General features: G+C 43.0%; 1 protein-coding gene across 3 annotated transcripts; it reads left to right on the forward strand.

The window, feature by feature from the left end:
• Positions 1-152: 152 nt before the first annotated feature.
• rps6ka3a (ribosomal protein S6 kinase a, polypeptide 3a) lies at positions 153-20415 on the forward strand. Of its 3 annotated transcripts, none has more exons than XM_042091651.1 (22): positions 153-532; positions 2107-2151; positions 2286-2399; positions 2849-2930; positions 3255-3335; positions 3893-3972; positions 4432-4538; positions 5480-5517; positions 5755-5897; positions 6946-7016; positions 7217-7305; positions 7985-8049; positions 10665-10767; positions 11115-11215; positions 11668-11808; positions 12616-12705; positions 12833-12991; positions 13294-13455; positions 13729-13805; positions 18035-18152; positions 18734-18874; positions 19636-20415. In XM_042091651.1, exons 1-22 carry the CDS (start codon positions 473-475, stop codon positions 19756-19758), a joined length of 2190 nt encoding a protein of 729 aa, XP_041947585.1. In that variant the 5' UTR covers positions 153-472; the 3' UTR covers positions 19759-20415. The 3 variants fall into 3 exon arrangements, with proteins under 3 accessions (XP_041947585.1, XP_041947587.1, XP_041947586.1); XM_042091653.1 differs by having other exon boundaries at positions 7991-8049; XM_042091652.1 differs by having other exon boundaries at positions 2110-2151.
• The last annotated feature ends 440 nt before the right edge of the window (positions 20416-20855 follow it).

Genomic DNA, 20855 nt, shown 5'->3' on the forward strand with positions numbered 1-20855 from the left:
TCTGTCTGTTCAATCCATAGACAGTAGTAGCAGAGCCCGTTTATTATTAGACATTATTTGGTAGTAGGTTGGTTCGATCGAAGATGTCGCTATCTAGAGGATATCGAACGACATGACGCACGGGTAAACATTTCTGTACGTCACGACGCAAATTTGACATGAATACCGGAAGCCCGTGATTGCACCAGACAAATCGACCTAAGAAAAGTTATCATAGTTAAATGCGTTCATATTTATAATATATAATATACCGACTTTACGCAGAACGTAACTTTATGTGTTTAGTCGCCACGGGTTTGTGTTCGGAAGGACGTTTTGTATGCATATATTACTTCTCGCAAACTTTGCCCCCTGACTATCGTTGTTACATCGTGGCTTTTTTTTTAGTTGTGGCAAACTTAAAGTTGAGCTCAAACTCATTAACTCGACTATATCAGGTCTGGCACTTTATAAAGTCCCTTAGAACAGTAACATGCCATTGGCACAGTTTCCAGATCCGTTTCAGAAGTTACCCTTAAGCAATGACACAGAGGTAAGTGATTATTGCACTTCAAATCAGTAGCAACGTTGATCATGTTGAAGTCGTGTTACAACGAATAGGCTATAGCCTATCTTTTTTTTTTTTTCAGTTCACTGCAAAGAATCGACAACATTTTATTCAACAATGACAACAACTTGACACTATACATACATTCTGCGTCTTTATGAAGTCAGAGAAAACTAACTAACTATTTGTGGTAACGCACGGTAGCTGGTTTGCAAGTGTTATCAACTTCAAAACTGCTGTTGTGTGTAGATTCGTGTGTAACAACAATTATCTGATTAACGTGTGCAAGTACTTAATGTATTAGCTGTCATTTCCGATCAATCTATGTGTTTTCGAACACATAGACACATTTCCGAATATCTATCTGTTGTCTTGTGACTGTCCTATGGGGACGGGTGGAAGTCGGCTGAATAGTTGGCTTGACCAGGCTTGCCCTAGTGGTATATCTACATAACAGTTTGAACTCACAAATGTAAAACACTTTATAATTTTGTATCATTTTTACTCTACCACGTTTGTTTTAATAGACAGATACATATTTGACTTAGGGCTGTCAAAATAACTGATTAATTTCGATTAATTTGAGAAAAAAATAACTGACTGAAAAAAATAGCCCCGATTAATCGATTCCGTATGACCTTTGACCCCGAGCCGTAGTCAGTATTAGATTGTAAAATGAAGGAGAGCGAAGAACATGTGCTGCCTAGATCATTGATTGGAACATTTACTTTAAAAAAACGGCCTGATGGTCTTGATAAAAATAAAGTGTTGACTAAAATAAAGTCCTCTGCAATGTCTACAGCAAGGAATTTGCATTGCACCGGAGTTCGTCAACTCTAAAGTCGCACATCAATGCAATAGGGCTGACATTGAGGGGAGTGTTAATTTAAGTGTTATTTTCATTGTGTCCCCTAGGTTATATCTATGGCCTGAAATGCCTTTTATGTGAAAAAAAAAACTTCTTCCTGAAGCACTTTTGAATTTATTTCCTCAGCATATTAGGTCATATCATAGATTATTATGGCCATTATTTGAACAGTGTAAATAATAATAAAAGAGTTTTTGAACTTTAATGTCACTTATGTTGATTATTCAATTTGAATTTAAATATTTAAAATACTTTCACAGCAAAAATTATATGTGATTCATTTAGATTAATTAATCACAGAGTATGTAATTAATTCGATTACATTTTTTAATCGATTGAAAGCCCTAATTTGACTGAATAGGCAAAAATATTTCCCCTCCTGCGGTCCATTAAACTGGCCTGTGGCATGCTTGGAGACGTTGTTGAGGCATTCAAGAAACCCACACAAATAAGCAACGTGTGTCAAAAAACATCTCTCCAGTACCCAAAAGCAGTGCAATCGAAAATAAAGTGACATGCGATTTTCACACATTCACTCTGCCCATGCACAAGGTTGAGCTGTGACAGGCTGCAGTGTAGTCTCTTACTGGCCACTAGATGGCCACACTGCAGCTGCGTAATGTAGTCTTCTCTTGGACATGTCTGCTGTGTGTGTCTTTTGATGTGTTAAATATGTCTCATTTAAACCTAGCAGGTCACTGATGATGCCATGGGGGAAGAGGACCATGTTGAAAGTGTAAGTGTGTGTGCTGTTAAGGATGTGAGTGTGTGTATAGTTGAGTGAGTACTCTGAAGACGTTGGCTGTTGGGGTGTGTGTTAACAAGGCGGTTGTATGTGTGTGCGTGTGCATGCATGTGTGCATGTTGCAGGAGGACTCTGCTGTAGAGATCAACATCACCAATGTGGTTAAAGAAGGCTCAGAGAAGGCTGACCCGTCACACTTTGACCTCCTCAAAGTTCTAGGACAGGGCTCCTTTGGCAAGGTGGGTATTCTACATTACTCTGGCGTCCACATTACTCTGGCGTTTTCGAGCTCCTGAAACAGAATGACAATGGTCATGTGATTTGTGCGAATGCTCATGTGATTCACGCTTCAGGTTTCCCTCCTACTGTCTAGGTGTCTTGTGCAGACAAGTTTCTGGCATTTAAAATGTGCTGTGTGGACCGAGAACCTTATTTAAAACAAAACAATGTTGTAATACAAAATCGGAGTAGTGTGGATGTAGTCAGAGAGAGAGAGAAAACAATTCAGGTGTGTGGGAAGTTACAGTAAGGTCTGTGTGTGTGTTAGTGTGTGTACTGTTGTAATTCAGTCCATCTAACATTCAATCAGTGGGAGAGGACAGTACACAGATCTAAAGAACTAAAGCCCAGTCAGGAGTGGTCAAAAGTTGTGCACAATAGTCTGTGTCTGTGTGTGTGTGTGTTTTAGGTGTTTCTGGTGAAGAAAATTACAGGCCCAGATGCAGGCCAGCTCTATGCCATGAAAGTGCTAAAGAAGGCCACGCTTAAAGGTGAGCATGTGTGTTTGTAAGAGGGTGCGTGCACACACACACACACATATACACACACACACACACACACACACACACACACACAAAATCATGGACACTGGACACACAGGGAGTCAGCCTAGTTGGCTAACCTGACCCCTAACCCTGTAATTAACTATTAAACACCTGAGGAACAACAGGCCCTTTCTCAACTCTACTGTTCTTTTCAGCAAAACACACAGTCAGATAATGGCCTCTACAGGAATCAGTTGACAGATATCCGTTGTAGTGATGGAGAACTTTAATCCCTGTGTGTGTTTGTTTTGTATTTCTGCATCATCGCAGTGAGGGATCGTGTGCGGACCAAGATGGAGAGGGATATCCTGGTGGATGTCAACCACCCCTTCATTGTCAAACTTCACTACGGTGAGTTAACGGTCAGAGGGCAAACTTGACTACAGTGAGTTATAGAGGTCAAACTTCACTATAGTGAGTTATAGAGGTCAAACTTCACTATGTTGAGTCAAGAGGTGAAACTTCACTACAATGAGTTGTAGAGGTCAAACTTCACTATGGTGAGTTGTAGAGGTCAAACTTCACTATGTTGAGTCAGAGGTCCACCTTTACTATGGTGATTTGTAGAGGTCAAACTTCACTACAGTGAGTTGTAGAGGACAAACTTCACTATGTTGAGTCAGAGGTCAAACATTACTATGGTGACTTGTAGAGGTCAAACTTCAGTACAGTGAGTTGTAGAGGTCAAACTTTACTACAATGAGTGAGTCACTATGGAGAGTGACATTCAATTCTGTTCCCATGTGCTCTACATATTCACTTCCAGAACTGAAGTGGCACTGTGTCTGGAGTAAAACAACGTTTTTGTAACGCAGGGCTGGTATTTTACACTGATATGGCGATGGTCAAGCAGAAGGCATTCTGTGACTGACTGTCAACTGTGTGTGTATGTGTGTGTGTGTGTGTAGCCTTCCAGACAGAAGGGAAGCTTTATCTGATCCTTGACTTCTTGCGAGGAGGTGACTTGTTTACTCGGTTGTCCAAAGAGGTATCAGTACTCACTTGCTCAAACACACACACTCAAACACTTACTTACACTCATACTTACACTCTCGTACACTTACTTACACACTCATACACACAGTAACTTACACTGTCTTACACTTACACACTACACTTATACACACTATACACTACACACGCCAACACACTCATACACCTACCCTAACACACTTACATTCACCCTTATACTTGGAGGCACATGTAACAAGGTGAAAAGCACATTTTCATACACTCATGCACATTCACTCATGCATGTAGATATTTAAGGCTGGGCTCGACATTAATGGTTGCCGGGTTGCCCTTGGCTACCAAATTGTTACAAGTGGCAACCCGATTTGGTTGGCTTTGAGCCCAGGACACACACAGGAACATTGTAGAATTGTTTCTTTCCTTTGTGTGTCTTTGCAATGTTGTGGCTGACTTTGTGTGTGTGTGTGTGTCACAGGTCATGTTTACTGAGGAGGATGTTAAGTTCTACCTGGCTGAGCTGGCCTTGGCGCTTAATCACCTTCACACTCTTGGGATCATCTACAGGGACCTCAAACCAGAGAAGTACATACACATGTTACACACAACCACGCACACGCACACGTGCACACACACACACACACATACACATTTTAACCATTTATTTATGTCCACATGAAGAAAATGGTACAGGGACACAAATATTAAGAATGCAGTACAATACATATGCAGACCCATGGACCAGTAGCATGCACCAGGTCTTCACAATATCACTTAACTTAAGTGATATATAACTTAACAAGCACAATTCTCAGTTCTTAAGGGTATAAGTAGCAACGTCTCCGCCATATGTGGCGGCTGCCAGTAATAGCAGAGATGGCACAGTACTTTGTAAGCTGTTCAGCCCTCCCTTTGGCCATCCCAAGTTGTTGCAGCACTCTTACTACCAACCTGTGTACGTGTCCTAGGCTACCAAATATGAATATGAGTAGTCACACACACACACACACACACACATACAGAAATACATACAGGGCTGCTTTCTGTCACAGACGTGATGACCTAGTTGATCAAGAAAAGGACCATGTGAACCGTGTGTTCAGTGTGTGTAATTTAAAGTGGTCGTCTTGAAGAAGCAGCTTGTGCGGCGGGTTTTAGACCATGAATTTTACATTTGCTATTAAATGACATCACTGGTGAAATGAGGCTTAAAACAGATGGAGGCTACTTTTCAAATGAAGTGGACACACATTTAAGATCAATAAACACCAATAAACTAACTAACCAAAAATGACACAGTCCACCATTAGTTACACATTTATGATCAGACACCCAAACTACACAGGTTACCAGCAGACACACCCACTTACATTAACCTGCCCATTAACTGAATTGGGTTTAGCCAGGTGGGCTTTACACACAAGGCAATAGCCATTTCACATTACTAAATTCCATGGCAACAAGGCATATTTAATAATGTGTGTGCATGTGTGCCCGTGCACGTGCGTGCATGTTTGTCTCCACAGTATTCTTTTGGATGAAGAGGGTCATATCAAATTGACAGGTGAGTAGTATGTACACATTTCTTCCGCATTTGTATGATAAGAACCCCTCTCTTTCGCTCTGTGTGTGCATGTGTGTGTGTGTAGATTTTGACTTCAGTTTTTGGACCAATGAGAGTAAGGCCTATTTTCTCTCTCTCTCTCTCTCTCTCTCTCTCTCTCTCTCTCTCTCTCTCTCTCTCTCTCTCTCTCTCTCTCTCTCTCTCTCTCTCTCTCTTTCTCTCTGTCTCTGTGTGTAGATTTTGGCCTGAGTAAGGAATCGGTGGACCATGAAAATAAGGCCTACTCTTTCTGTGGGACGGTGGAGTACATGGCCCCAGAGGTGGTGAACCGCAGAGGCCACACCCACACAGCTGATTGGTGGTCCTATGGGGTCCTCATGGTAAGTGACCACACCCACATGGGCTGATTGGTGGTCCTCATGTGGTCTTCATGGTGAGTGGCCATACCCACACAGCTAATTGGTGGTCCTCATAGATCAGTGGGATAATCCACTGCATTGACCATAGAGTACCGAAGTGTGACATTCCGTTTCCATGACGGCAGTGTCACAGGATCTAAACAAACTTTCAAAGTGGCTTCAGACATGTGGCATCATTTCTAGCTAATAAATTGTTTTAAATACAGGCTGTAGCCATTTAAACATGTTTTACCTGCTAGGCAGCAGCATAGCCACATAACACAGGTGGCAGGTGTAATAGAAAGAATCAAAATTCCAGTGGATATTTCACATCTTATCAAAGACTGGTGGCTGTTAAGAATGACGATTTTTGTCTCAAAAATAAAGCCAAGACACGTCCGTGAAATTAAGGATTTTAACCGCAGGCTGTTAAGTTAAATGCTAGTCTCTTTTACGGAGGAAGCCCATGCTAAAACAAAACTCTGTAGTCATAAGTTTGATCGTGTTTGTATGAATATGTGTTGTAGTATGTGATTCCTACAGTGTAATAGAAATGTACTAACGTCTTAAAAACGTTTAAATGTAAAAATATTTAAATAGATTAAGAAAGCCACCACTATGGTGACCTATGGATAGATTGGTTTGTTTAGATCCAGTGAAATTGCTGCCTTGACAACGCTACGTCATGGCTTCAGTACTCTATTGTATTTAGTCAGATTTGAATTCAACATTCTCAAAAGCGGAAGTAGTCAAAATATTTTTCCTGTTTAATAAATATCTCCAGATCAGTGAGTAAAGCCTGTTAGTACTGCCATTTACCATACACAAAAGCTGGTGTGGTGTGTCCTGATATTCAAATTTAATTTGAACAAAAAACATGTAAATATTTCTGAGGGTTGGCCCTGTAACCCAAAGTCTGACATGACCTGTTACATATGTGCATCCATATCTATCAGCACATGTTACATGCATGTGCTTCTGACGTTCTTGTCATTTCGTTTCTGACATTCTGATTGGTCCTCTACTCTAGTTTGAGATGCTGACGGGGACGTTGCCCTTCCAGGGAAAAGACCGGAAAGAGACGATGACCATGATTCTCAAGTCAGTCAAACCACCCCCCGCCCCCCTTACAATCTCAATCTCAATCTCTCTCTCTCTCTCTCTCTCTCTCTCTCTCTCTCTCTCTCTCTCTCTCTCTCTCTCTCTCTCTCTCTCTCTCTCTCTCAAAGAATTAGATAAATAACTATTTTTTACACAAAGACAACATTAACTGTGTGTGTGTGTGTTTACGTTGGTCACAGGGCCAAGCTCGGCATGCCACAGTTCCTGAGCGCTGAGGCCCAGTCGTTGCTGCGGAATCTCTTCAAGCGCAACCCTGGCAACCGCTTAGGTGAGTGCTTCTCATTTCAGATGTTAGAGTAAGAGTTAAACCAGTCATGCATTGGTTATGGTTAGAGTTAAACCAGTCATGCGCTCGTTTGGGTTAGAGTTAAACCAGTCATGCGTTTGTTAGGGTTAGAGTTAAACCAGTCATGCGTTGGTTATGGTTAGAGTTAAACCAGTCATGTGCTTGTTTAGGTTCGAGTTAAACCAGTCCTGCGCTTGTTAGGTTTTGAGTTAAACCAGTCATGCATTGGTTATGGTTAGAGTTAAACCAGTCATGCGTTGGTTATAGTTAGAGTTAAATCAGTCATGCATTGGTTAGAGTCAGAGTTAAACCAGTCATGCATTGGTTAGGGTTAGAGTTAAACCAATAGTGTGTGGGACAAGAGAAGAACTGTGTGACCCTTAACCCTCTGTGACCCCTGACCCTAACCCTGTGATGATTTGCCTGCAAGACAAGTTGCCTTTAGTAATAGCTATTGTTCTTTTGGGCTGTAGCAGGTAGCCTTATCCACAGGTAACCTTATGGTCAGGCTGTAGGAGGTAGGCTGCAGCAGGTAGCCTTATCCACAGGTACCTGCGTCAGGTATGCCTCTGTGGAAACAGACTTGTGTTTGCCTGAGTGTAATGTGTGTGTGTGTGCGTGTGCGTGTGTTTGTTTGTGTAACGTGTTTGTGTTTGTTTAGGAGCAGGGCCCGACGGTGTTGAGGAAATTAAGAGACACGCATTCTTCTCAACTATTGACTGGAACGTATGTACAGCCCACACACACTCTCACATAGACACACAGTCACAAACTCAAACACACACACACACACACACACACACACAATGTTTTGTGCTCTTTTAGTTCACACCACTTGCTGCTGAGGCTGCTATGCATCTTTGCAAGCATTTCATTAGTTTCATTTGTGCATTCATAGCACACAGGAAGTTATGGTGAAATGTTTTTCTTCAGAGATAACAGGAAGCCGGCAGACAAGGTGTGGCCTCATTAAACTAGAGTTTTCACATAGATCTCCATTTTTTGAGGTCACCCCCCCCCTCGAAAATAATCGTTTTTTATCTAGCTCGAGTTGCTAGGTCTAGCAGCTAAAACTTCCAGGCAGCTACAGCCTACAGAGGCAAGCAGGGACGGACTGGGACTAAAAAAAGGCCCTGGACTTTCTTCCGAATAGGCCCACTACCATACATAGTACATGCGCACACACACCCTTGTCCCTTGCTGTCTCACATACAAACATGAAATAGGTGGTCACAATGTACAAAAATGCAAATTATTTGCTGCTGGAGAATTTGAAAAATAACGCCTTAAATGATGACTTCTGGTGAATTTTGTGGAAACTAATTGATAAGATTAAAGAGATTGACAATTGACAAGATCGGCTAGGCCTACGATAAATGATTCGAGGGGTAAAGTTTGTCAATAGTCTAAATATTGGGACAGGACCATAGCCTACCTTTGTTGGAAAACTGGTTAAATGTCGCTGTTCTCCCACTCCGTTTTATGTTGCCTTGTTTTTCGTTTTTGATTGGCCTAAGTTCTTCCATGACGATCGGCTCTAACTCAGTGGTTCTTAACTGGTCTGGCTTTGGGACCCACAATTTCCCATGTTCATGAAGTCGCGACCCATATATAAATTTTTGGCGTTCAAACCAATGGATATGGTGAGCTACATGGTAAGACAAGCGAAGTGCCTGTAGGCCTGCTTGTTTGGAACATGCAGATGTTTGGCATTAGCCTACATTTGTGAAGTCTTCAACTCTTGATGTCACCTTTCAAAGTACTCAACAGGTTTGTCTTTGACAGGGGTGCCTTGTTTCCATGTGGCATTTTAGTTTTGATGGTTTCATGCTCTCATGTGCCAGCCATCTACTGCACACCACACAATGGGGTTTCTGTCCTATTTTGTCCTCAGTTTAAGTGAATCCATATCCGAGCCTACTGTAGGGTACTTCAAATATTCAGAGGAGCTGCCACTAAACTGTGTTTACCACTAAAATGATGTCTAACATGACTTGTCACATAAACATTGTCTATGTCCATGCCATGGCAATGACTGATATGTAGGCTATGAATTTTATTTTTATCTAAGTTTATCAAAATAAAGGTCCAACATTAGATCTGATAAGGCAGCATTTTAAATTGCCGAATTTTTTTTTTTTATTATTTATTTTTAACCACAAGCTGTGCGACCCACCCAGAACGGTTCGGCGACCCACTTTTGGGTCCCGACCCACCAGTTAAGAAACACTGCTCTAACTGACACCTGTTCTGCACGCAGGGAATTCAATTCTAGCGCGTTTTTGAAGCGCAAGGCTATGAGCAAGACTGAACCACAGAAAGGGGCGATATATAAAGGCTGCATCATCTTGCCTAGTGTCATTCATTGAAGACGCGATGGCGCAAATGTTTACTTTTTTGGATGACAATGACAACTGATAGCGAACTGATAGCTTTGATTAAGCCTGAGTGACGTATATTTATGTGGAGAGCTAGACAGTCGTACTTGGCTGATGAGGCACTGAGCCAGGCAGTCGACGGCCGTTCTGGACTTTTCCAGAACGCACAGATTGTCAGTCCGCCCCTGGAGGCAAGTCCCACGGAGATCTATGTGAAAACTCTCCTTTAAATGAGAAGCCTGCGATGGAGTGGACACAATGGTTTGCTCCATTTGCACTGAGGGAGGGAAAGGACTTCATGAGGCGGTCAGCTGGTCTAAGAGCCCTCACCTACCTAGCTTGACCCAGAACACAGATCCTAGCTTGACCCAGGACACAGATAGGTGTGAGATCACATGCTCTCAACCAATGTGCACAACACCAAACTAGAAGAGCGTTCAGTGGGCCCAAAACTTTCCCCGTCAAGGCCAAATGCCGTGTCAGATCACACAGTTAGCCAAAGTGAAACTTCAACTGTGGAGACGCCTTTATCCCCAACAATCATCAACACTGGGGTGGTAGTTTATGAGTAATGTATTCACACACGCACTCATACACACTTTCATACACACATACTGTAGGCATACACGCACACACACTCACACACATGCATACAGACACACACACACACACACACACACACTCGAATATGCATACTCATTCACACTCACAATCACTCCCAGATCTGTCACTGTGTGGGTGGTGGTGCACCCTCTAGTGGCCAAATATAAGTGGCCATTATATTCCTCACTGCTGTTGCTCTAGAGTGGGACATGTAGGCACTACCTACACAAATAACTTTCATGGTAGTTCAAAATTCACACAGAAATGTTAATCCTGTGTGTGATTGATAGATAGATAGATAGATAGATACTTTATTGATCCCCATGGGGAAATTCAATGTGTGTGTGTGTGTGCGTGCAGAAACTGCTCCGTAGGGAAATCCCACCTCCCTTCAAGCCGGCCACTGGAAGAAGAGACGACACTTTTTACTTCGACAAGGAGTACACCGCCAGGACCCCACGTGGTCAGTGTGTGTGTGTGTGTCTACCATCTGTGTGTGTATATCACCTGTATGTGATTTGTATCTCTTTGTGTGTATGTGGTGCCTGGGTGTGTGCATGCTCGCACGTATGTGCTATACTGTGTGTCTGTGTGTGTGCACACGCACGTGCATGTGTATAATAGGTGTGTGTGTATGTATGTATGTATGTGAGCATGTGTAATATGTGTGTGTGTGTGTGTGTGTGTGTGCATGTGCATCTGCATGTGCGTGTGTATGAATATGTTTTTAACGGTTGTGTGTGTGTGTGTGTGTGTGTGTGTGTCTGTGTCTGTGTCTTTTGTAATGTGTGTGTGTGTGTGTGTTCCCAGACTCTCCTGGTGTACCCCCCAGTGCAAATGCTCACCAGCCCTTTAGGGGTTTCAGTTTTGTGGCCATTTCTGAAGAGGAATGTCAGCCCCCCACCACACAGGTTAGCACAAAAACACACACACACACACATACACATACACACAAACTCATACACATTTCTGAAGAGGAGGAATGTCAGCCCCCCACCACACAGGTTAGCACAAACACACACACACACACATACACACAAACTCATACTCATTTCTGAAGAGGAGGAATATCAGCCCCCCATCACACAGATTAGTACACACACACACACACACACAGACAAACACTCATACACACCATAGATAGATAGATAGATAGACAGACAGACAGATGACTTTATTCATCCCAAAGCGTTAATTATGGTGTTACAGTAGCAATTAATCATTATTGCTTATATTAATAAGTCTCTGTTCAATTGAATGTAAAATGTGCATGGATGTAGACACATATTATCTCCCCTTCTTTTGCTGTGTGTGTGTGTGTGTGTGTGTGTGTTTGTTTGTTTGTTTGTTTGTTTGTTTACAGCATTGCCCCCCTCTGAGTAATGCGCGTAATGCACGTCAGTTCTCTGATGTGTACGAGTTGAAGGAGGACATCGGAGAGGGATCCTACTCCGTCTGTAGGCGCTGCATACAGCACAGCACTGGAGCCGAATACGCCGTCAAGGTTACCTGTGCATCCCATCATAATCACAACATTGCATTACATTTACATTAGCATGCAACGGCAAACACTTCGCCATCTAGGTCGCGGCACGTTAGCCCAATATGCTGTCCAGGTCTCTGTATTTTAACGTTGATAATTTTAGGATTACACAGACTTCACTCTGTGTAATCATAAAATTATGGGCCTGCCCATAATGTTCTGCCTTTGAGATTTCTGGGTGTTCTGCCTTTGAGATTTCCGAGCGAAATCGCTGAAACGTCTGATTGGGAGGCACTCTTGTGATCCCATGTATTAAACAGTAGGCCTACATCACCTCCCTGCAAAGTTTATTTAAAAAATATTTCCCAACTAGCAGTGCTCAGTATGACTGGATTATGGATCCATTTAATGCAGCATGTTGGTATTTCATTGAATATATTGTACAATGCTGTAAAATGGCCTATGCTTCCTAATATGTTGCTGGAAAACAGAAATATGTGTGTTATGTATTTATTTATTATTATATCTGCAGCACCAGCTGATTTTAACTCTGTTGAAGAGGATATATTTAGAACTTGTCATTATTCGAATAAATTTGACAATTTTAAGCTTGACCTACCACTTTCTTAGAGCGGATGAGGGACAGGTGGGGCTCGAGAATAAAAAGTGGGTCCCCAGAAAAAAAGTTTGAGAAACACTGGTCCAGCCTAACCAATTACATTCATCAGGATTTCTAATGCTACTTCCTACTTCGCCTAACATTTACAAACTGATAATACACTGCATTAGCAGTCAGGAAACAAACTCCCTGTGACTATTTGTTTACAGATCATCAACAAGTCCAAGAGAGACCCAGCTGAGGAGGTGGACATTCTGCTTCGCTACGGCCAGCACCCCAACATCCTCACACTCAAAGACGTACGTGGGACCTCAGTACACCATTGTCATGCTCAAAAACAGAGTCTGGCAGCTTTACGCTTACTCTATCTGGTCACTGAACTTTGTGTGTGTGTGTGTGTGTGTGTGTGTGTGTGTGTGTGTATAGGTGTATGATGATGGGCGGTCAGTCTACCTGGTCACTGAACTGATGAAAGGGGGGGAGCTGCTGGATAAGATCTTGCGTCAGAAGTTTTTCAGTGAGCGTGAGGCAAGCGCTGTGCTACACACCATCACTAAAACCGTGGACTACCTGCACTCACAGGGGGTAAGTAATCACTAGAACCGGAGAGTATCTGCTTACATAGGGGGTGAGTTAATGCTAGAACCGCAGAGTTTCTGCATACATAGGGGGTAAGAGACGGACATCTTGGTAAAGGGGCAGTTTAAATACAGGAGGGTGGCCCCAGCCAATACACGCCACCCCTGTCCACAGTGCCCAATCTGATTTCTTCAGGGAGACTGCACAGACAGCAGCAATTCTAAACCTTGTGTGTGTGTGTGTGTGTGTGTGTGTGTGGGGTGCATGTGTGTGTGTGCGTGCGTGTATGTGTGTGTGTGCGCATGCAGGTGGTCCACAGGGACCTGAAGCCCTCCAATCTCCTGTACGTGGACTCCTCTGGTGATCCCTCCTCCGTTCGCCTGTGTGACTTTGGCTTCGCCAAGCAGCTGCGGGCCGATAACGGCCTTCTCATGACACCCTGCTACACCGCCAACTTCGTTGCTCCCGAGGTCCCTCTCTCTCTCCATCTCTCACTTGATCACTCTCTCCATCTCTGTCCATCTTTCTTTCCATCTCTCACTCCATCTTTGTCTATCTTCATCTCCGTCTCTCTTTATCTCGGTCTCCATCACTGTGCATACACTACATCTCTTGTTGTCTCTGTCAGACAGACCAGTTAGGTGTGTGTTCATTGTGTGTGTCTTTGTCTGCTATTTGCTTCCTGAGTGTATTTGTCTGATGGCTACTTATATATGTATATGTGTGTGTGTGTGTGTGTGTAGGTTCTGAAGAAACAGGGCTATGATGCTGCGTGTGATATCTGGAGTCTGGGTGTTCTCCTCTACACCATGCTGACAGGGTATGCTGTCATTTTCCCTTTGTCTCTCTCTCTCCCTCTCTCTATCTCCCTCTCCTCCATCCTCCCTCCATCTTTCCCTCTCACTGTCTCTCTCTCTCTCTCTCTCTCTCTCCTTCTCACTGTCTCTCCGTCTCCTCTATCTCTCCATCTCTCCCCCTCACTCTCTCCATCTCTCCTTCTACTCCCTCTCTCCATCTCTCCTCCTCACTGTCTCTCCATCTCTCCTTCTACTCTCTCTCCATCTTTCCCCCTCACTGTCTCTCCATCTCTCCCTCTCATCTATATCCGTCTCTCCCCCTTAAAGCAACACGCCACCCAATGTCAGTATTAATATATGTTCTTACCTTAACTTTCACGAGTTGAGTCATACCTCTCTTGTGTCGGTTCGTGCACTCAAACGCTCTGGTGCGTGGCACGAATGTGTTAGCATGTTGCTATGCTAGCGGGCTCAGACGTAGCCGTAGAGGGAGGAAGATAGCAGTAATCAAATACATCCACGTTTTCCGTACTTAAATACAGTTGCGCGAGTAGTTGATAAAAATGTGTAAGGTCACACAACATGAAACGTTTTTTCCAAGCGAATAAACAGGAGGACTACAATGTGTGGCGCAATTCGACCTAGCGTAGTAATATTAATTAACACCTAATTGTAGATCCTATCCACCACAGAGTTTAGAATCCATGCTTGATCGAACCTTCAGCCTCCCCCTCCCTTCTGAGCGAGAGAGAGAGAGAGGCACACACACTAGAGATGCGCGGATGGGCTATTATTTCAACCGTAACTGCATAGCAAAACTTATCATCCATCCGCACCAAAGTTTTTTGACCAATTTTCAAAACCGCACCCGCCCGCCATCCGCTGGTTGTTTTAATGTATATGGGTGATGCAGCGCTGCTGACGTGAGGCTAGAAAGCTCTTGCCTGTTCTAGAAAGACTGATCCAATGCAGCAAATATATTAAAAGGCTAAAGTCCTACATTGGCTATGTTGTAGCCTATCCCCAGAATATCAGCAGCAAACTCAGTCTCTGTCTTGCAAAACAGTCTCCACATAAAACGCACATCAGCCTGTTGCCTACAATTTTATCATTGTAATAAAAAACGCAATTTGGCACATAATTTCAACATGCTGCTATCTGGCCTACTAATTAATGCCTATTGTATTTTATTTTTTGCAAAAAGAAAGAAATCCTTGATAAAATAAAAAGTCATTCACATTATAGGCTACTTTACGCAGTGTCATGTCAGGCACTATGTGTGACACTATGACAATCCTGTTCTGAAGACTCCCATTCATTTTGACTGCATGGGAAGAGAGCGCGTCTTTTTCAGACAGACAGCGCAATTCATTTTATACCAGCAGGCAGGGACGTAGTCACCATAGACATTGAGGGGGACGTGTCCCCCCCCAATATTTAAATATGACCAAAATGTCCCCCCCAATATACGGACATAGAAAAATAAATAAAGAAAAAAACGCTACAGGAAACCAACAAGCACCACCATCTGAAATGTAATCAAACGTAAATAACGCACAAATTAGTGACCTAGGGATGGTTCCAGAGTGGCCTATACCCCTGAGTGGTTTGACCTGGTGGTTTTCCATTTTTCTAGGGTGACCTGATTGTATCCTCTTTTTGGTTTGTGAAAAAGAGGACATATGAGAAAACACTGCCTCAAAAGGCTATTTTTAACTAATTTGTGAACGACAGAGAGAAACGCAATGCAAATTCGCTGTAAACACGTTTAAGGCTCTAGAATAACAAAATTCTGGACGATTTTTAAGGTCTCAAAGAGGGCATGTCCTGGAAAAAGAGCACATCTGGTCACCCTAGTTTTTTGTTAGTGGCGTGCGCTATCAAAAGCTTCCATTTACTGCACCCTACCAAAGATCCTTGATTACTAGCTCCGCTTTAACCCTCTCTGACCCTACTGCGGTGAGGTAGGGCTGGCAACAATATCGCAAAAGCTACTGGTACAATTCTCACAAAACTTGTTGGAAAGGTGTAGCACAGACTCAAAGGGAACTTTGAAACATTTTCCATATTGTAACCTATTCTCGCAATGATAGCGAAACTGAAATGTTTTATTTTAAATGATGAATTTGTGCAAGCCTGTGTCATTCATTTCTTTCACATGTCTTACAACATAAATAATGCATTCATATGCTAGTACTAATGCCAAGAATTACCCTCTTTATAGGCCTCTTAGAAATGGTTGTTGCATCTTGCATGTTATTTAGATAATACTGAATCGCGCATCCATGCAGGCAAAACATAAGAATCAAACGTGGCGACGGCACACAAGTTGGAAAAAACGTTAACAATGCACTCGCGGTGATAGACAGAAGTCATCATTTAAAGGGTCATTTTTTTTAACAAATCTCCCGTGGTAGAATGCCTTAGGACCCCTCTATCTGGAGGGGGGGGGGGGGGGGGTATCTGTGCCCAGGGGTTCATAATCCATCCATGCCATGCCTATGTCCGTCAAAAGTTTGGAATACCCTAATTGACTGACTTAACTAACGACTTGTTTGTGATTTTTAATAATACTTTTGCATGGTAGGAAATGTATTGAAATTCTGTTTGGAGGTTCCTCAGACCCCACCACAGATTTGGTCCCCCCCCAATGTTGACATCATGACTACGGCCTTGCCAGCAGGCCGATCGGACAAACTATGGCGCCTCGATATTAAAGAAACGCCGACTCCATTCATTCCGAAAGTCCACCGCACAACAGTGCAACGTGCATGTTCACATTTTTAGTAACAACCGCCAAACTTGCTTGCTTTCTGAAGTTTTGAAGTTTTTCTGACTATTTTTCTTACCTTCTTTTTTCCGCTGTGGATGTTATTGAGCTTGTAGAAGTTTTAGCTCTTACGTTCTGAACATCTCGCACTGCCATCGCCCGATGTCATTTCTGAGTCATATCACTCCAGACTCCGCTGTCTGACGTGCTCTTTTCCCATGCAGTCAAAATGAATGGGAGTCTTCAGAACAGGCTTGTCACCCTGACATGACACCCTGACATTGAGTGCGTAAAGTAGCCTATAATGTGAATGACTTATTATAGTATATAGTACTTATTATTATAGTTATTTTATCAAGGATTTCTTTCTTTTTGCAAAAAATAAAGTACAATAGGCATTAATTAGTAGGCCAGATCGCAGCATGTTGAAATTATGTGCCAAATTGCATTTTTTATTACAATGATAAAATTGTAGGCAACAGGCCGATGGGCGTTTTATTTGGAGACTGTTTTGCGAGACAGAGACTGAGTTTTCTGCTCATATTCTGGGGATATGCTACAACATAGCCAATGTAGGACTTTAGCCTTTTAATATATTTGCTGCATTGGATCAGTCTTTCTAGAACAGGCAAGAGCTTTCTAGCCTCACATCAGCAGCGCCGCATCACCCATATACATAAAAAAAAACAGCGGATGGCGGGCGGGTGCGGTTTTGAAAATTGGTCAAAAAACTTTGGTGCGGATGGATGATAAGTTTTGCTATGCAGTTACGGTTGAAATAATAGCCCATCCGCGCATCTCTAGCGTGTGTGCCTCTCTCTCGCTCAGAGGGGAGCGGGAGGCTGAGGGGTCGATCAAGCATGGATTCTAAACTCTGTGGTGGATAGGATCTACAACTAGGTGTTAATTAATACTATGCTAGGTCGAAGTACTCCAAAGTGCTATTGCGCCACACATTGTAGTTCTCCTGTTTATTCGCTTGGAAAATCGGCATGTTTCATGTTGTGTGACCTTACACATTTTTATCAACTACTCGTGCAACTGTATTTAAGTACGGAAAACGTGGATGTATTTGATTACTGCTATCTTCCTCCCTCTACGGCTACGTCTGAGCCCGCTATTCGCGCCGCGCGCCAGAGCGTTTGAGTGCACGTACCGATATGGGAGAGGTATGACTCAACTCGTGAAAGTTAAGGTAAGAACATATATTAATACTGACATTGGGTGGCGTGTTCCTTTAAGGGGGCTTTAAACCAAAGATTCACGGCGAGATGAGCTGCGACGTTCTAAAACCTTGAAACTGCGACTAGACATGATGAATGCTTTGCAACGGCTTGCAACAGCTGGCAACAACGTGCAACATCTCCTGCAACAGTTTCGTCTCGTCGCGAATCTTTGGTGTGAATTGGGTCTTACAGAGAGCATAAACATGTGTACAAGAGCACAAAGCTAGGTCTCTTTATTCTTCTTTTTCTCTCATAGCTTCACTCCATTTGCTAACGGGCCTGATGACACTCCAGAGGACATTCTGACTCGTATTGGCTCCGGAAAGTTCTCCCTGACTGGTGGATACTGGAACTCTGTCTCTGCAGAGGCCAAGGTGAGGGTGTTGCTTTAACAGGAAAACTTTTTATTTTAGGAAACACAAGTAATCAACCATAAATACTTCACCAATATGTGTATGTTTGAGTGCTCAACAAGGTCTGTATTAAGCATCATTGCACATGTATTCTATCTTTATTAGTTCTTTCTTGATCTAAGGTTACTGGTATGTAGTATGGGGGGAAATGGAGAGTTTACAGACTCCTAATACACAGTCTGAATATGTGACTTAGAGTGCCAGAATAGTAGCATAGACAATATGTTGGAAGGTTATAACATTTAACACAATGCGACTAATACACAGGAAATTACTGTTTACCAACAACCTTAATTAAAATCAACTAGTTGCTTAATAGGGATTTACCAAGAATAAATCGCCTATTCTGTAAGATGCTGTGTAGTGATGCTTAGCACAGACCTTATTGAGCACTACCACTTACACATATGGATTATATTAATTGTCTAACACTAAAGTAAAGGGTTATCTCTTTAACCTGTATGTTAGTGATGACGCTTAACCGTGTCACTGCCGGTGGTGTTAATACTCGGTTGCTGTGTGATTGTGTGTGGTGCCTTCAGGACCTGGTCTCTAAGATGCTGCACGTGGACCCTCACCAGCGCTTAACAGCCGCTCAGGTCCTGCGCCACCCGTGGATTGTCCACAAGGACCGTTTACCTCAATTCCAACTACAGCGACAAGACGCTCCCAATCTGGTCAAGGTATCTCAAATGCACTTTAACACTCGCTCTCTCTCACACTCACACACACACTGTCCTAGCTTTATATGGAGACTGAAGTTAAGGTTTTCATGGTTAAAGGAGTGCTCCAGCATGTTTCAGCCTGGGTGCTGTTGTCAGATGTTTTTGAGTATAGTCATTAGGGGGAGAAAGGAAACATTGGTGTAGCATTGAGATAGCTCTCCTCCTACAGTAGTTGTGAGAATAGCTAGGTGGCTACATTGCTACTTATCATAAGAGGGTGGACGTCAAAGTAGACCGCTTTTTGAGCCATTTTGTGTCTTTTTAATGGAAAAGGACCAACAAATAAATATTTAATACCTATCAATCTACACATCTCCTCCTCCCTCTCTCTCTCCACCACGCCCCCCCATCTCCTCTTTCTTTCCCTCTCTCTCCACCATCTCCTCTTTCTCTTCCTTTTTCCACCATGCCCCCCCATCTATTTCTCTTCCCTTCTCTCTCTCTTCCTCTATCTCTCTCTCTCTTCCTCTTTCTCTCTCTCTTTCTCTATCTCTCTCTCTCTCTCCACCATGCTCCGTTGTCTCCTCTTTCTCTTCCTCTCCCTCTCTCCACCATGCCCCCCCCATCTATTTCTCTTCCCTTCTCTCTCTCTTCCTCTATCTCTCTCTCTCTTCCTCTTTCTCTCTCTCTCTCTCTCTCTCTCCACCATGCTCCCCCATTTCCTTTCTCTTCCTCCCCCCATCTCTTCCCCCTTTTTTCTCTTCCCCCATCTCTATCAGGGTGCGATGGCTGCAACCTACTCGGCTCTGAGCCGCCATGTGTCCCCTGCTCTGGAGCCAGTGGGTCGCTCTACACTGGCCCAGCGCCGCGGGGTGAAGAAGTTGCCCTCCACCGCCGTCTGACCTCAGAGTCACCTCTGCTTTACCTCAACATGACCCCTCAGATGACCTCAAGATGACCTTTGGATAACCTTTGGACAACTTTCAGACAACTTCCAGACCACCACTACCAAGTATGGTATGAACCATATCTGTGTGCAGATGAGGACTATCAATAAGAAAATGACCGAGAGATGGACTTTTGATACACTGTGTTTAGTTTTTGAACATTTCTATTTCATTCTGCCATGCTTTAGAACGTTCCGCCTAGTTATATCAATTTATACTGCCTCCCTCACCAAGTACAAACACTGAATCTGTGTCTAAACACCTTCCATTATGCAGCTGATGCCTCAGTAGGACTCCTACACAAGTTGACCTTAACAGCTGCTGAGTTAAAGATTTAATAGTCAGTTAATAGTTAGTTAATAAAGTTAAATGGTGAACAGATGGGAAAGGTTCAAGCTAGCCTACCTAGCATACTAACATGACTGAGCATTAGCATGGACCGCTCAGATAGCATATCGCTGATGACTTGTAAAACAGTGAAAATATAGCTATAGTTTTGGTTATACCTAATGATTGCCATGCTTATTCATCTTTCTGATTCCTGAAATCACAGCACAGACCTGATTTAGTTTGTCATAATTGCGTTCTTAGATGTTAAACATACACAGGAGAGTCAACCAATTAGACACTCAACCAATTATGTAGTCGTACCCATAACCTTAGATAGATGCTATAAACAGTATTGTTACATTTCCGTTGTGGTGTGGCCTTTCCAACTCTGACCCCAGAACTGGATAAAGATTCTTCAGGACAGCTTATGTGTTTATAGCCACTTTCAATCTGTAGTCTTCAACTTTTCTACACATTACCCAAACTGTATGAGAGAATGGTATGACCTGGATGTTTCTCTGCAACCTTCCAAAAATTAGCCCATGCGTGACAGTTGCAGTTTCAAGCTGCGTGGCCTGAGTCCCAAAAAATATCTTCAGTATACTAAAATGTCCCAGTTTTCTCCTTCACTCGTAGTTACCTACCCCAATCAAAAACATGAACAATGCAACTTGCACCTGAATTCAACGCTGTTTTTTCTGTATGTGTCAAGCGGTGTATCA

The sequence above is a fragment of the Alosa sapidissima genome, chromosome 5 (genome assembly GCF_018492685.1).
Source record: "Alosa sapidissima isolate fAloSap1 chromosome 5, fAloSap1.pri, whole genome shotgun sequence".
Classification (NCBI taxonomy): domain Eukaryota; kingdom Metazoa; phylum Chordata; class Actinopteri; order Clupeiformes; family Clupeidae; genus Alosa; species Alosa sapidissima.